General features: G+C 35.9%; 1 protein-coding gene across 1 annotated transcript; it reads left to right on the top strand.

Moving 5' to 3' along the window:
• The first annotated feature begins 3,427 nt into the window (after nt 1-3,427).
• On the top strand, nt 3,428-16,033 carry LOC149171503 (alpha terpineol synthase, chloroplastic-like). The gene is made up of 12 exons (XM_089427477.1): nt 3,428-3,688; nt 4,071-4,119; nt 8,992-8,999; nt 10,597-10,742; nt 10,838-10,950; nt 11,051-11,259; nt 11,452-11,546; nt 14,577-14,675; nt 14,774-14,989; nt 15,114-15,252; nt 15,382-15,630; nt 15,734-16,033. Exons 1-12 carry the CDS (start codon nt 3,428-3,430, stop codon nt 16,031-16,033), a joined length of 1,884 nt encoding a protein of 627 aa, XP_089283603.1.
• Nucleotides 16,034-16,587: the final 554 nt, after the last annotated feature.

The following is a 16,587-nucleotide window of genomic DNA, read 5'->3' as shown; positions in this document are numbered from 1 at the left end:
ATACATCATTCTCAAAGAAAACATTGTAACCATTTTGAACAAGTTGTCCAATACTTAAGAAGTTACACTTCATTCAAGGAACATAATAGACATCTGCTATGGTTTTCTTTTCACCTTTCTTTGTAAATATTTTTACTTCTCCTTTTTCCATAACAGAAATTTTACTATCAGTCCCCAGTGTGACTTGTGACTTCACACTCTGATCTAAAGCAGAAAACAGGGCTATGTTTCCTATCATATGGTTACTACAACTGGAATCTAGAAACCATATATCATCATTGTTTGTTTCAGTCATATTACAAGCTAACAACACATTATCTTGGCTGATATTTTCTCTAGTGATATTTGCACTAGATCTATTACACATATCATGCTGCTTCTTCCTACATTCATTCGCATAATGCCCATATTTTTTACAATAATAACATTGGACATTGGATTTTTCATACATTTGTCCTTGAGCATGATATTGTCCACTTTGTTGGCTGCTGCCTTGGCCTTGGTTCTGATTTGGATTGCTGCCTCTTCCTTGAGCATTTGCTGGACTGTTTCTTCCACCTCTCTTTTGGATTTTGCCTCTTCCTCTCTTGCTTCCTCTGCCTTGACCTCTTCTTCTTCCAAAGGACATTTGGGTTTTAAAGGCTTGTTCTGGAGATGAGTTTTCATTTCTACTCAACCTCTGCTCATGTGTTATCGGTGATGGATGTAGTTCATCAAATGAGAAATTTGTGAGATCCTTTGTCTCTTCTATGGTGGTGACAATCATGTCGAACATTGAGGGTAAGACCCTCAACAGTTTCTCCACAATCCTCCTTTCTTCAAGAATTTCTCCATGAGACCTTATCTGTGTGACCAGACCAATCACCTGTGTGAAGAATGAGTCAATATTATCTGACTCCTTCATGCCTAGATTCTCAAAATCTCTCCTTAGCAACTGTAGTTTTGTTTTGTTCACTTTCTCCATGCCTTGATAGGCTGTCTTGAGAGTTTGCCATGCTTCTTTGGATGTCTTGGCTGCTGTTATCCTTGGAAACACACTCTCATGCGCTGCTTGATACAAAAATACTAGGGCTTTTGAGTCCTTCTTCTTATAACTCTTCAAGAGATCTTTTTCTGCTTGTCAAGTTATTAAACTCTTCTTCATCTGCTGGTTCTTCAAATCCATCTTCAACTAATTCCCATAAATCTTGAGAAGCAAACAGGGCTCTCATGGTTATTTCCCAATAGTCATAGTTTTTCCCATTAAACTGTGGGAGCTGAGTATTAAAAATACCCATGCTAGTGCTAGTGCTGGTTCCATCCATTCTTGCACTCTTAACTATGCTTCAAATATTTGACTGTGTATTTAGAATAACTAACTGTTTCTTCAGCAGCAACACAAAAAAAAAATTGAGAAATACCTGGATCCTTTCTTGATTGTGTCTTCACTCTGCTGGAGAAGCTGTTGCACTAAAAAATCCTTCCTTCAGCTTCTTTGACACCTTCAAAGAGCCTAGACAAGCTCTGATACCATGTTGGAAATTTTTGGTAATTTCAAACAGAAATGAACAGAGAAAATGCTCTGTTTTCTCCACATGATCTTAACACAGGGAAGCTTAAAAATAGATTGCTGGAGAAGCTCAGAGTTTTTCACACACATAAAAACTTTAAATTCATTAATACACTGTTTGATACAAATTTCATCCTCTTAACATCACTAAGAACTTCCAAAAAAAATTATTGTCCCTTTTAAAAATTATTTTACACTACTGTGTGTAAAAATTTCTTTTACATTTACTATTGTAAAAAAATTTCTTTAATACATATATATTTCAACAAAAAGATTTTGATATATTTACGCTGCTGCGTATTTCATATTCCCCTTTGTTTTTTCCAAAAAACAAAGCGTGTGTGTATTTTTCTATACTTTCTACTTCCCTTTTCATTACAATGCATATACAATACATAATAAAACACTTCCCTTTTCATTACAATGCATATACAATACATAATAAAATAAAACGAACATTACTCACGTGAGAATAAAAAACAATATAATTAAAACTTCTACCTACTATCTACCAATCACAATTAAATTTCATTTAATTTCTTTGCTGACAGAACTGGCGGTCAAAACACAAACTTTCACTTCGCCTTAAGAAATAAAGGCTGCAGGTCTGTTGCTGTACAGGTTGATCTGCCTTCAAGAAATCGGACGGCTGTGGTTAATTCCCTGGGAGGCCCTTTTAATGGGCTGTGGTTAATTCCCTTGGAAAGCCCTTTTAATCGAACTTTACCGGCCGGGATTGGTGGTTTTGAAACCGTACTGTGGACACTCGTTAGCTGGTCGGTCGTTCGGTGTGAAACCTCCCCACGAAATATACCACTCAGCGTGAAACCTCCCCACGAAATACCACTCAGCGTCAAAGGTGGTTTTGTGGAATTAAATGCGGGCAGGTGAAATTACAGTTTCAACATAAACAGTTTCAACATAAACAGTTTCAACATAAAGTTGCTTCCGTCGCCATAGACTAAGAGCCAACTCAGCAACTAAACAGATTCACACTCAACCTTCACGATTCTCCAGGTTCAATTCCAGAACTGGATCTTGCTAGTCTGGTTCATTATCTGGCTCTGGCTCTATTCGACCAGCAGGTCTGTAACTCGATTCGACCACGCATAGCGACGAAGTCTCACCCAATAAGTTCTCTTTGGCTTACCTATTCGACCAGCAGCTCTGTAACTCGATTCGACCACGCATAGCGATGGAGTCTCATGCATAGCAATGGAGTCTCACCCAATAAGTTCTCTTTGGCTTACTAACTCGCTCTGATACCAATTGAAAGAAACGGAGCACCAGGCAGTGCTCTATACGAATTGAAAGAAATTCAGTACACAGTTACAGCTGGTAACTAATATTAAAACTACACATGAATTAACAGAACATGAAGCAGCTACGGCTGCTTACAATTCGGACTGTGCGTCCTAACTCTGCATCACCACAACAAACTACTACTGCTACAAGAAATGCAGCTACAGCTGCGTTACAACTCTGACTGTGAGTCAGGACACTCTGCATACCTCTTCTATCACACAGATCAATTGAATTTATACATAAATTAAGTCGGTTAATTGTCCCTTCAATTCAAAAGGGTTATGGCGGTGATGATTCTCGGAACAGATCATGGCGGTGGCGCCTCTTCAATGCAGTACAAGCCATGGCGGTGAGGCGGTGTTCGGTGCAGTGGTGGCGGTGTGTTGTCAGGAGTAATTATTTCCAACAAAATTTAGGGAATTAGATGAACTGTTTCATTTGATAACAATTGTGATTATATTTTTATTTTTTAATTTTAAATAAATACATGATTAGTACGGTGGAGTTGTACCCTATAAATTTTAGTTTGTTCATTCCAGTTGCTCCATATACCAAACCTATTCGTTCATTCCTATGGCTCTACTTTCTGTCGCGCCCTTGCCTTCCAAATCGCGCATTCAGAAATCGTTGATCAGTTTTACTCATCACCTGAACTCTCTCCCTACAACAATCCCAACTCTTAGTGTACGCACGCGACGGAAAAATGTGACACCTTCCATCACCATGTGTTCGACAACCGCTGTATCGGATGATGGTGTTAAGAGACGCACAGCGAATCATCATTCCAACCTCTGGGACCATGATTTCATACACTCCCTCTCCACGCCTTATCAGGTATTTTTCATCTTTCAACTTATTCTTAAATGTATATTTTTTTTTAAACCAATGATAGGGATAGTGATGGTGCATGGAGTATTTTTATTTTAATGGTGGAGTTGCAAGGATGCGGTTTAATGATAGGTGGGGAGTTTTCGTAATTTCTAAATAAGACTATATATGCATCAGAGCTGGCTTGAAGCATTATTTCTTGATTTAAAAGAAATCATAATGCAAATTTTGAAAATATTTGGATAAAAAAATAATGATAAAAATATGTTTATCAGAATTACAGATTTTGAAAATATCTCAAACATTTTGATTAATTGCTTGATATTGCTGCTCCATGGATACTTTTTCCCTTAAATACTCACTGTGTTGAATATTGTATATAGGACAGGCGCCTTCATACCGTGAACGTGCAGAGAGACTTATTAAGGAAGTGAAATGTTGGGTATTTTTAATGCAAAATACCAAAAACAAACAATATGTTTACCACAGAGCCAATGCTCTGTTTACTCTGTCCAGGATCTTTTGACAGAAAACCTCTTAGAAACAAAATGACTCAGATCAAACCATTAAACTGACACAAAACATTTCTATTCACAAATATATTTCCTCATACATATTCATCCTCTGTTACTGAGAGGGATTCACCACAAGAAAAACATTCAACAAAAAAAACATTCACTGTGTTTTCACCTGAGAATTCACTGAGCTGGGTTACTGCTGTAAATCCCCTTTTACATTCACTTTACTGCTGTAATAAAATTTACATATGCATACAAATACGCTCCACCATTTTCTTTATGCACTGCTGTGCAAAAAACCACACATGGTTTTAGCTACTCCACCATTCTACGATGGCCAACAACAAAAACCTTATATCCCATGTGCCAAACAAAACAGAGATGCAGAGCACGTTTTTCACTGCTCTCTCTTTTTTTTTTTTTTTTTACAATAGTCAATGCACGAGCCCTTTTCATTTTTTTTGAAAACAAAATAAAATAAAAAAACACAATTACTTTTACGTGCCGTAAGTATTTTTAACACCCATGCCTTTCTTTAAATGCACCACCATACCTCCGATACATATAAAAACATTAAAATTTAAATCACCTTACCTATTCTCTACGGTAACAATTAATTCATTAATTATTTTACCGCGGTCAACCAAAAATGAAATTCACTCCACGCAAAGTCATTAATGTATGTTCGTATGCTGGTTTGGGCAATCAACGGACGAAAAGGGTGGAGTAGATCGAACGGAGGAGGAGAATATCGGAAGGCCAACAAGTACTGAACATTAACCCCCGAGATTCTTACGTTGCGTTACGTCAGGGCTGAACCACGTGTCATCACCAAAATTTCTCGGGTTCAAACATCGGAAAAGTACCTTTGCCTGAAATCAACCCGAGAGCTTTCCGGCTGGTTGGCTGAACGTTTTCTGGCAGTGGTCTGGCTGCGTTGAAATTACATTTTCAACACTCCCCTTTAATTTCAATAGCTGGGCATTCAGTCATACCCAGACACTTTCTCAAAAATTCAAAGCTCTTCTGATCAAGTGGCTTTGTCAAGATGTCTGTAACCTGTTCTTGAGTCCTGCAATGTTCTAGGACAATTTCTCCATTGTTCACCAATTCTCTGATGTAGTGAAACCTTGTATCAATGTGTTTCGTTCTCTTATGAAACACTGAATTCTTTGACAATGCAATAGCAGAGCTATTGTCACAAAAGATCACTATCGCTTTTGCCTGCTCTTGGCCTAAGCTTCTCAACATTCTTCTCATCCAAAATCCTTGACATGCTGCTGCTGTAGCTGCCACATATTCAGCCTCTGCTGTAGACAATGCTACGATGGACTGCTTCTTAGAGGCCCATGAAATGGCTCCTGAACCCATATGAAAAACATAACCGGAAGTGCTCTTCCGATCATCTACACTTCCAGCCCAATCGCTATCAGTGTAACCAACCAAATCTGAATGTTCTGAGGCATGATATAGAATTCCAAACATTTTAGTGCCTTTGACATACCTCAAGATTCTCTTTGCTGCCTGCCAATGTGCCTCCTTTGGCCTCTCCATGAACCTGGAAATTAAACTAACAACATACATTAAATCAGGCCTAGTTGCTGTTAAATACATAAGGCTGCCCACAATGCTTTTATACAAGCTAGGATCAAAGTCCTTGCTGCTGTCCTCTCTGCTGAGCTTTAATCCCATTACTGTGGGAGTGATTGCTGCCTTGCATTCTTCCATCTTAAATCTGCTCAAAATTTGATTTACATATCTTGCTTGAGATATAAAAATTCCTTTTTCATTTTGCTCTACTTCTATGCCTAAGAAGTATCTCAAGAAACCCATATCAGTCATTTCAAATTCATCCTTCATGACTGATTTAAAATTCTTAATGAGCTGATCATCATTACCTGTGAAAATCACATCATCAACATACAAAACAACAATTAAAATTTTACCATCTTTTTCCTTGATGTAGACTGTGGGTTCTCCTTCACCTTTGTCAAATTCATTATCCAATAGATATGAATCTATCCTGCTGTACCATGCTCTTGGCGCTTGCTTCAGCCCATAAAGAGCTTTCTTCAATTTGCACACTTTGTGCTCTTCACCTTTCTTCTCATATCCGAGAGGTTGTTCTACATAAACCTCTTCTTTTAACACTCCATTTAGGAATGCTGACTTCACGTCCATTTGGTAGACTTTCCATTTGTTTTGTGCTGCTATGGACAGCACTGCTCTCACGGTTTCCATTCTTGCAACCGGGGTGAAAGTCTCCTCATAATCTCTCCCATACTGCTGCTTGTACCCTTTGACAACCAACCTTGCTTTGTGCCTTTCTATCTTGCCTTCAGCATTGCTCTTGGTCTTGTAGACCCATTTCACACCAATGACTTCTTTGCCTTTTGGTAACTCAACCAAATCCCATGTTTTGTTTCTCTCTATGGCATTCATCTCCTCATCCATAGCTTCTATCCATTTCCTATCTTTGATTGCATCTTCGAAATGAATAGGATCATCAACATGACAAAACAAGGCAAATAAGGAATTCATTCCTTCTTCATAAATGTCACTTAGATTTCTAAATTTCTTACCTCTTTCACTTGGTGTGCAAGTGCTTGAAGATGCACTTGAATTTCCTCCTTGTGGTGTGCTTGGAGAAGCACTCTCATTTATCCTCAAAGGTGTACCTTGCTGTCCTTGTGTTGTCCTCAATGGTGTCCCTTGCTGTCCTTGTGTTGGCGTTGCTGTTTGGGGATTCATTTCAGCCACCTCCTCTTCATCTTCATCATGAGACAAACAGTTCTTGACATTCACTGTTTTCTCTATGCTTCCATCCCAAGCTTCTTCCTCAATGAATTGAACATCCCTGCTTACAAAGAACTTCTTGGTAGATGGGATGTACAGCCTGTAGGCTTTGGATTCATCACTGTATCCAATGAAGATGCATTTCTCCCCTTTGCTGTCCAACTTCCTCCTTAGCTGATCCGGAATGTGTGCATAGGCCACACACCCAAAAACTCTCGTGTGGGTGACTCCTTGCTTTCTCCCACTCCATGCCTCTTCTGGCACTTTGTTCATGACTGCTTTTGTAGGACACCTGTTCAAAATATACACTGCACAATTTACAGCTTCAGCCCAATACTCATTTGGCAAATGCTTTGCCTTCAACATGCTCCTTGCCATCTCCATGATGGTTCTGTTCTTCCTTTCAGCAACTCCATTTTGCTGCGGAGTGTACCTTGCTGTAAATTGTTTGTGAATTCCATTTTCTCTACAAAATCTTAGGAATTCCTTGGAGATATACTCACCTCCTCTATCAGTTCTCAAAACTTTTATATGCAGCCCGCTTTGGTTTTCCACAAATGCCTTGAAGTTTTGGAATTTCTCAAACACTTCACTTTTGTTTTTAAGGAAATATATCCAAGTCTTTCTTGTACAGTCATCAATGAATGTTAGGAAATATAGGCTACCTGCTAATGATGGTGCTTGCATTGGTCCACATAAATCTGAGTGGATGATTTCTAAGGGTGTCTTTGCCCTTATGCTTTTCCCTGATGGAAAACTTTCTCTATGTTGTTTTCCCAAAATGCAGCCTTCACATAGGCTGTCCGGTTTCTCTATCAATGGTAATCCCTTTACCATTCCTTTTCTGCTCAATAAGTTTAGACCTCCAAAATTGAGATGACCAAATCTCAAGTGCCACAACCAATTTTCATCCTTTGGCACGCTTTGGAAGGCCTCTTGGGTGACTGCTGCAATTTCATTTTTGTTTTTCAAATCTGCCCGGATCCTGAGAGGGAACATCCTGTTCCTTGTCATCTTCACTTCAGCAATGCATCTTTTGCTGGGTGGTATATCTATGATGGTGCACACATCATTTTCAAAGTAAACATTGTAACCCTTTTGGATAAGCTGTCCAACACTCAATAGATTACATCTCATTCCGGGGACATAGTAGACATCTGCTATGGTTTTCCTTTCTCCTTGTTTTGTAAATATTTTTATCTCCCCTTTTCCCATAACAAACACTTTACTATCAGTTCCTAGTGTGACCTCTGATTTCAAATTCTGATTTAAGGCTGAGAAGAGGGCAATGTTTCCTGTCATATGGTTGCTGCAACCTGAGTCTAAAAACCATATGTCTTCACTATGTGTTTCAGCCATGTTACAAGCTAACAGGACATTTTCTTGACTGCTTTTTTCTCTTGTAACATTTGCATTTTGTCTGTTGTTCATATCATGCTGTTTCTTTCTACAATCACTAGCATAATGTCCATACTTTTTGCAATAATAGCATTGAACATTAGATTTATCATACCTTTGTCCTTGAGCATGATGTTGTCCTCCTTGTTGGCTGCTGCCTTGGCCTTGGTTCTGATTTGGATTGCTGCCTCTTCCTTGTGCATTTGATGAGCTGTTCCTTCCTCCTCTGTTCTGGCTTCTGCCTCTTCCTCTTCGGTTTCCTCTTCCTTGACCTCTGCCTCTTCCAAAGGTCATCTGGGTCTTGAAGGCTTGCTCAAGAGATGAGTTTTCATTCCTACTCAACCTCTGCTCATGTGTTATCAGTGATGCATGTAGCTCATCAACTGAATAGCTTGAGAGATCCTTTGTCTCTTCAATGGTGGTGACTATGGCATCAAACCTTGAGGGTAAGACCCTCAATATTTTCTCCACAATTCTTCTGTCTTCAATGGTTTCTCCATGAGTTCTCATTTGTGTGATTACACCAATCACATGAGTGAAGAATGAGTCAATGTTATCTGACTCCTTCATGTTGAAGTTCTCAAAATCCTTTCTCAGCAATTGTAGTTTTGCTGTCTTCACTCTCTCCATGCCTTGATAGGTTGTCTTAAGGGTTTGCCATGCTTCATTGGCTGTCTTAGCTGCTGCTAACCTTGGAAACATACTCTGGTCTACTGCTAGATACAACAACACACGAGCTTTTGAGTCCTTCTTCCTATTGTTCTTCAGCAGATCCTTCTCTCCCTGAGTTAATGCATTGAACTCAGTTTCATCTGCTGGTTCTTCAAAACCTTCTTCAACTATTTCCCATAAATCTTGGGAAGCAAGCAGGGCTATCATAGTTATTGACCAGTAGTCATAGTTCTTCCCATTAAACTGTGGGAGTTGGGTGTTAAACAAACCCATACCAGTGCTTGTGCTGGCCATTCCTTGACTCTGTATTAAAAAAAACTGACTGTTTCTTTCAACAGCAACACAGAGAAAAAACTTTGAGAAGTACCTGAACCCTTTGTTGTCTGAGTCTTCTGTCTGCCTGAGAAGTTTTGCTGCAGCTACAAACCTTCTCCCTTCAGCTTCTTTAACTTCTTTAAAGAGCCTGGTCCTGCTCTGATACCACTGTTGGGTATTTTTAATGCAAAATACCAAAAACAAACAATATGTTTACCACAGAGCCAATGCTCTGTTTACTCTGTCCAGGATCTTTTGACAGAAAACCTCTTAGAAACAAAATGACTCAGATCAAACCATTAAACTGACACAAAACATTTCTATTCACAAATATATTTCCTCATACATATTCATCCTCTGTTACTGAGAGGGATTCACTACAAGAAAAACATTCAACAAAAAAAACATTCACTGTGTTTTCACCTGAGAATTCACTGAGCTGGGTTACTGCTGTAAATCCCCTTTTACATTCACTTTACTGCTGTAATAAAATTTACATATGCATACAAATACGCTCCCCCATTTTCTTTATGCACTGCTGTGCAAAAAACCACACATGGTTTTAGCTACTCCACCATTCTACGATGGCCAACAACAAAAACCTTATATCCCATGTGCCAAACAAAACAGAGATGCAGAGCACGTTTTTCACTGCTCTCTCTTTTTTTTTTTTTTTTTACAATAGTCAATGCACGAGCCCTTTTCATTTTTTTTGAAAACAAAATAAAATAAAAAAACACAATTAGTTTTACGTGCCGTAAGTATTTCTAACACCCATGCCTTCTTTAAATGCACCACCATACCTCCGATACATATAAAAACATTAAAATTTAAATCACCTTACTTATTCTCTACGGTAACAATTAATTCATTAATTATTTTACCGCGGTCAACCAAAAATGAAATTCACTCCACGCAAAGTCATTAATGTATGTTCGTATGCAGGTTTGGTCAATCAACGGACGAAAAGGGTGGAGTAGATCAAACGGAGGAGGAGAATATCGGAAGGCCAACAAGTACTGAACATTAACCCCCGAGATTCTTACATTGCGTTACGTCAGGGCTGAACCACGTGTCATCACCAAAATTTCTCGGGTTCAAACATCGGAAAAGTACCTTTGCCTGAAATCAACCCGAGAGCTTTCCGACTGGTTGGCTGAACGTTTTCTGGCAGTGGTCTGGCTGCGTTGAAATTACATTTTCAACATGAAAGAGATGTTCACTGAAATCGAAGATGCACTATCAATCACTCCCCTCAATGATCTGCTTTCACGCCTTTCCATGGTCGACAGCATCGAACGTTTGGGAATCGATAGGCATTTCAAAATGGAGATAAGATCAGCGCTGGATTATGTTCACAGGTCTGTCATCGCAGGCTTATCATCATTATTTATTTCTGCTTTATATGTTATGGGATTACTAATAGGAGAAATTAATTAATTAATTTCACGTACAGTTACTGGAGCGAGAAAGGCATCGGATGTGGCAGAGAAAGTGGTGTTACTGATCTCAACTCAACTGCATTGGGGCTTCGAACCCTTCGACTACACGGTTACCAGGTGTCTTCAAGTAGGTAGATCCACATTTTATTAGAAAAACCTTCGTTTTTCTTTTATGGTTCCATCAACATCATGCATAGATTTGATGATACATCATGCGTTAATATCAGGTGTGTTGGAACAATTTAAAGACGAGAAGGGGCAGCTTGCCGCTTCTTGCATTCAGACAGAAGGGGAGATGAGAAGTATTCTCAATTTATTTCGGGCCTCGCTGGTCGCCTTTCCCAATGAGAAAGTTATGGAAGACGCAGAAGCCTTCTGTAGAAGATATTTAAAAGAATCTCTGCAAAAGATTCCGATATCAAGTCTTTCACGAGAGGTGAGGCACGGAGTTTGACAAGGAGCACTTCAAAAAGGATAAACAGAATTGCACAGCAAATTTCTCGTTGATCCAAATTTGAAATTTTTTTATACGAGGTTTCCAAAAATAGTCAAATAATAGTTTCTGCTAGTCATTACATCAGCGTGCTGAAGGTTTTTATAATGATTTGAATTTTGTTTGTGGTTGCAGATAGAATACGTTATGGAATATGGTTGGCACACGAATCTCCCACGATGGGAAGCAAGGAATTACATCGACGTCTTTCCACAGGCCAATAACAATAAGTATGATATTAATGATTAGGCCATTTATTTTAGCGACCATTTATTTCCATGTGTTAACTTCTACGATGAAAATTTATTATTTTATAAATATGGTGTAAAGAGTTATCAGTAATTTTGGTAGATATTAAAAATATATTATAACTAATTGTAAAGGGATAATGTTAAATTTTATATATATATATATATATATATATATATATATATATATATATTTTTGTTAATATTTATTTAATAAAATATGGAGTTGTCTTATGTAAAAATTTGGTGGAAAAATTTGAAGTGAAATTTTGATTTGTGTTATTTAAATTTAGCACTTTCAAAAACTCTATGGCACTTCCAACTTGCAGAAGACCCATCAAACTTGTGATTTCAATAAATTTATGTGAAACCTTGTAAAAATTTGAAGTGAAATCTTGATTTGTGTTATTTAAACTTAGCACTTTCAAAAATTCTAGGGCACTTCCAACTTGCAGGCAACCCATCAAACTTGTGATTTTAATAAATTTCTGTGAGATTTTAGAAAAATTAGACTAGAAAAACCCACTTGAAAAACTTCCAAAAAATCTAACTAAAACAACTCTATAAAATAGTGTTGTAATTTAGTGATTAGTTAATTAATTGTTTTTGTAATTTAGTGATTAGTTAATTAATTTTTTTATTATTAATTTTATTTTGATCAATTTAATTTTATTTTGAAATTTAGTGATTAGTTAATTAATTTTTTTTATTATTAATTTTATTTTGATCAAATTAGTATAAGTTTATTTTAACTTTGGATTTACTAAGATTCCATCTAAACACAAAATTAATAATAGAGTTTAGGCCTTTGTGATCCATATCAAGTTAAGAAAGATTCTTCGGCGAAAATCACATGGAATATCATTTGTCGACGTGTTTCGAACCAACCAGTGTGGTTCATCGTCAGGACAAGTTGAAGAAACAGATCAAGCTCATCATGTTAAATAGACTAAGTGGTAACGGCAAGTTTGACTCAAGGACAGGGGTCAAAATTATTATAATCGTTTAATTATCAAAAATTATAGGTTAATTAATAATTTAAAGGAAAGTTAGTTGAATAAATGACCAAATTATAGGTTAATTAATAATTTAAAGGAAAGTTAGTTGAATAAATGAACTTAAAATAATAGAATGCCTAAAAAGTAATATAGAAAGTAATAATTTTATTTAAATTTTATTAATAAAAATAATAATTTTATTTAAATTTTTATTAATAGATAAAAGGTAATTAAGTTAGAAAATCAAAGTTAATTATCTTAAGTTAGGGGAAAATTAGTTAAATACATGACTCTATAAAAAAGATAAAAGCCTCAATAGAATTTATAATTAAAAGAATCATTAAAAATTATAAGTTGATTAATAATTTAAAGTGCAGTTTGCTAAATAAATGACCTATAATAATAATTTTATTTACATTTTATTAATATGAAAATAATAATTTTATTTAAATATCATTAATAAATCAAAGGAAATTAAGTTAGAAATCGAAGTTAATAACCATAAGTTAATAGGAAAATTACCTTATGAAAAAGGTAATTGCGTCAATAGAATATAAAGAATAAATAAAATAATATTATTTATAAGTATCATGAATACAAAAAGGTCAAAAAGGACCCTATTAGTTAAACGTATAAGGAACAAAATTAGTTATAAGACGGACCTCAAAATAAGAGGGCCTTAAAAAATCAGAAGAAATAAAAATCACATTAAAATAACACTCGAAAAATATAAATACAAATAAAAATAATAAAAATAAAATAAAATAAATAATAAAAAAATTAAAATAAATAAAAAATAAATAAAATAAAATAAAATAAATAAATAAATAAATTTTAATAAATAAATAAAAATAATTATATATATATATATATAATAAATTAAAATAAATAACATAAAATAAAAACTAAAATAATAGTAAAAGAACAAATAAAGAAAAACAATAAAAACCAAAGAGAACGGAAAAACGACTAGGACAGAGGGCACGGACCCAACATCTACTGACTTTCCATCCATCATCTCTATTGAGATTGGTTGGTCTTTTTTAAATAAAATTATTATTTTTATTAATAAAATTTAAATAAAATTATTACTTTCTATATTACTTTTTAGGTATTCTATTATTTTAAGGTCATTTATTCAAACTAGCCGTTAGAAAGGATAGCTGTTGGAGACTCAGCTTAGTCTATTTAACATGATGAGCTTGATCTGTTTCTTCAACTTGTCCTGAAGAGGAACCACACTGGTTGGTTCGAAACGCCTCGACAAATGATATTCCATGTGATTTTTGCCAAAAAATCTTTCTTAACAAAATTAATAAATGTAGAGTGAAGATGTTAAACTGGTTTTAATAATTTTTCAATTGAACTCTTATATAATTATAAAAATAATAATGTAAAACATAATTCCTCAAGATACTTTTATAAAATAATAACCATTTTATTACATTTATTAAAATATTCATTTTAATTCATAATATTTTATTATATCTATTTTATTATATCTATTTAAAAAATAGTTTTAAATGTTTAAAAATTTAAAGACATTTATTATACATATATAATCTCTTTCAAATTTACCAAGGCAATGTATAATTGCATAACTGTGGCCCCTCATTCGTTCTTGAATAAGTCTAAAACGGGAGAAATGCATAAAGGCACTCAATTCAGGCAGAAAGTTTATTTAGAATCCAACAACATATTTATAGAACTCTTTTCTTGTGAGAAATGAACTCCACGTTATTTTGATCAATTTGTGGGACGTATTCAAGAATGAACGAATAAGGGGAATAGTTGCACAGCACTTCAACAATTTGTCAGGTTGTTGCCGGGCAACTGATTTTGATTATTTGATATACATATAATTAATTTTTTAAACAATTCGAGACTGTGATTTCGTTAGATAAGTGGGATATTGTTATTTGGCCTTTTATTTTCCAAACAATCAAATCTGTTTTGGATATTTCAGTTTCCGTATAGTATTTCAGTTGCCATAAGTTAGCTTTTATTTTTTCAGGATGGCATTTATTGACGCCGAGAAACTGTTAGAACTTGCAAAATTGGAGTTTAATATATTTCATTCCATACAACAGAGGGAGTTAAAATATATCTCCAGGTGATGAGCTTTCTCATTGGATTATATTTTTTTCTCATGCAATTAATTTGGAGGTGAAGAGTCTAATGATTTCCTATATTCTATGAATTTGTGAATAGATGGTGGGAGGATTCGGGTTTCTCTCAATTGACGTTTGCTCGGCATCGTCACGTGGAATTCTACACTTTGGCATCTTGCTTTGCCACTCATCCTAAACATTCTGCATTCCGAATCGGCTTTGCCAAAATGTGTCATCTTGTCACGGTTCTCGACGATATCTATGACACCTTTGGAACCATGGACGAGCTCCAACTTTTCACAGCGGCAGTTAAGAGGTGTTACCAGTTTCTTGTTTCTTGTAATGCCTCTGCATCAAAGAATATTTTCTTGTTTCTGTAATGCCTCTGCATCAAAGAACCGACTTGACCGAAATTTGTGGTTATAATTGCATGTGATCAGATGGGATCCGTCCGCTACAGAGTGGCTTCCACAATATATGAAAGGAGTATACATGGTGCTTTACGAAACCGTACTTGAAATGGTGCAACAGGGAGAGAAATCCCAAGGCCAAGACACAATCAACTATGCTCGACAGGCTGTATGAACAATAAGGATTCATAGTTATATTTGTGAAAACAAATATTTTTCTTTGGCAAGATTGCTTTGCCCATAGATTTCACTCGACTAGTTGGTGATGACTTAATTTTATTTGCTTGTGTATCTGCAGTTGGAGGCCTTTATTGATTCGTTTATGAAAGAAGCAGACTGGATCTCCACTGGTTATCTGCCAACGTTCGAGGAGTACTGCAAGAACGGAAAAGTTAGCTTTGGTTATACTATAATCCAATTGCAACTCACTCTCACCTTGGACATTCCCCTTCCTCACCACAACCTGCAGGAAATTGGCTTTCCATCGAGGTTCAGTAGCTTGGCATCTGGTATCCTTCGATTGAAAAGTGACACTCGTGGTTACAAGGTACGACCTATATCGATGTCAATGCAAATGGAATAATGTTTGCATTGCATTCTGTGATTGATTTTTTTGCTATTTTTGGTTAAAATACAGTTCATGAATGCAGGCAGAAAAAGCCCGTGGAGAAGCAGCTTCGTGTATATCATGTTATATGAAAGAGAATCCTGGATTAACAGAGGAAGATGCTGTCAATCATATCAATGCCATGGTCAATGACTTAATTAAAGAATTAAATTGGGAGTTTCTCAAACCAGACAGCAATGTTCCCATCTCTTCCAAGAAACATGCATTTGACATCACCAGAGCTCTCCTTCATGGCTACAAATACCGAGATGGGTACAGCATCGCCACCAATGAAATGAAGAATTTGGTCATGATAACCGTGCTCAAGCCCATTGCTTTGTAACCACACTTCATATCTAAATTCATGGCCGTACGTTGTTTCTTGCCCGACTCTATTCTCGATACAAACCTGAAGGTTGCTTCTGGGTTGACAGGTTGATAAGTTGTACCTTTGAAACTTTTATCTTTGCAAATTTAATTTCTCCATTCTCTCCATTAAAAATTCCTCATTTATATTTGAGTCTATCGAAATTCTTTCAGACTATCGAAATTTTTTGAATAGCATCACAAAGACCCTAGAGTTTGAAAAAGTGTTAAAATACCGTTACACACGCATTTTAAAAGAAATGAATACGGTTCTCTCATTGTGCCGAGATGCGGGGGGCATTTTACAATTCAATAGAAGGGGTATGTAAGTATGTAAATTTTAAATAAAAATTTAAAAAATAACTATAATATAGTTGAATTGAGGTCTCTACGATTTATAATATTTGAAAGAATAATTTCGGGGTAAATCACATGTAGACATATATTTGTCTATTTGTCCAATGTATGTCCATATGTGATTTACTCCGAAGTTATTCTTTCAAACCACAATATAATTATTTGATGTGTTTA

This window comes from Pinus tabuliformis, chromosome 4_2, assembly GCF_031772625.1.
Source record: "Pinus tabuliformis cultivar Carrire ecotype Pingquan chromosome 4_2, CPIR1, whole genome shotgun sequence".
Classification (NCBI taxonomy): Eukaryota; Viridiplantae; Streptophyta; class Pinopsida; order Pinales; family Pinaceae; genus Pinus; species Pinus tabuliformis.
Note: the sequence above shows the minus strand (reverse complement) of the source record. Positions and strands in the feature narration are given on the sequence as shown.

Coding starts and splice junctions, on each gene's coding strand:
- LOC149171503 (XM_089427477.1), top strand. CDS start 3,428: ATGGCTCTACTTTCTGTCGCGCCCTTGCCTTCCAAATCGCGCATTCAG. Junction 11,547..14,576: donor CCACAGGCCAATAACAATAA/GTATGATATTAA, acceptor TTATTTTTTCAG/GATGGCATTTATTGACGCCG. Junction 15,253..15,381: donor TCAACTATGCTCGACAGGCT/GTATGAACAATA, acceptor GTGTATCTGCAG/TTGGAGGCCTTTATTGATTC.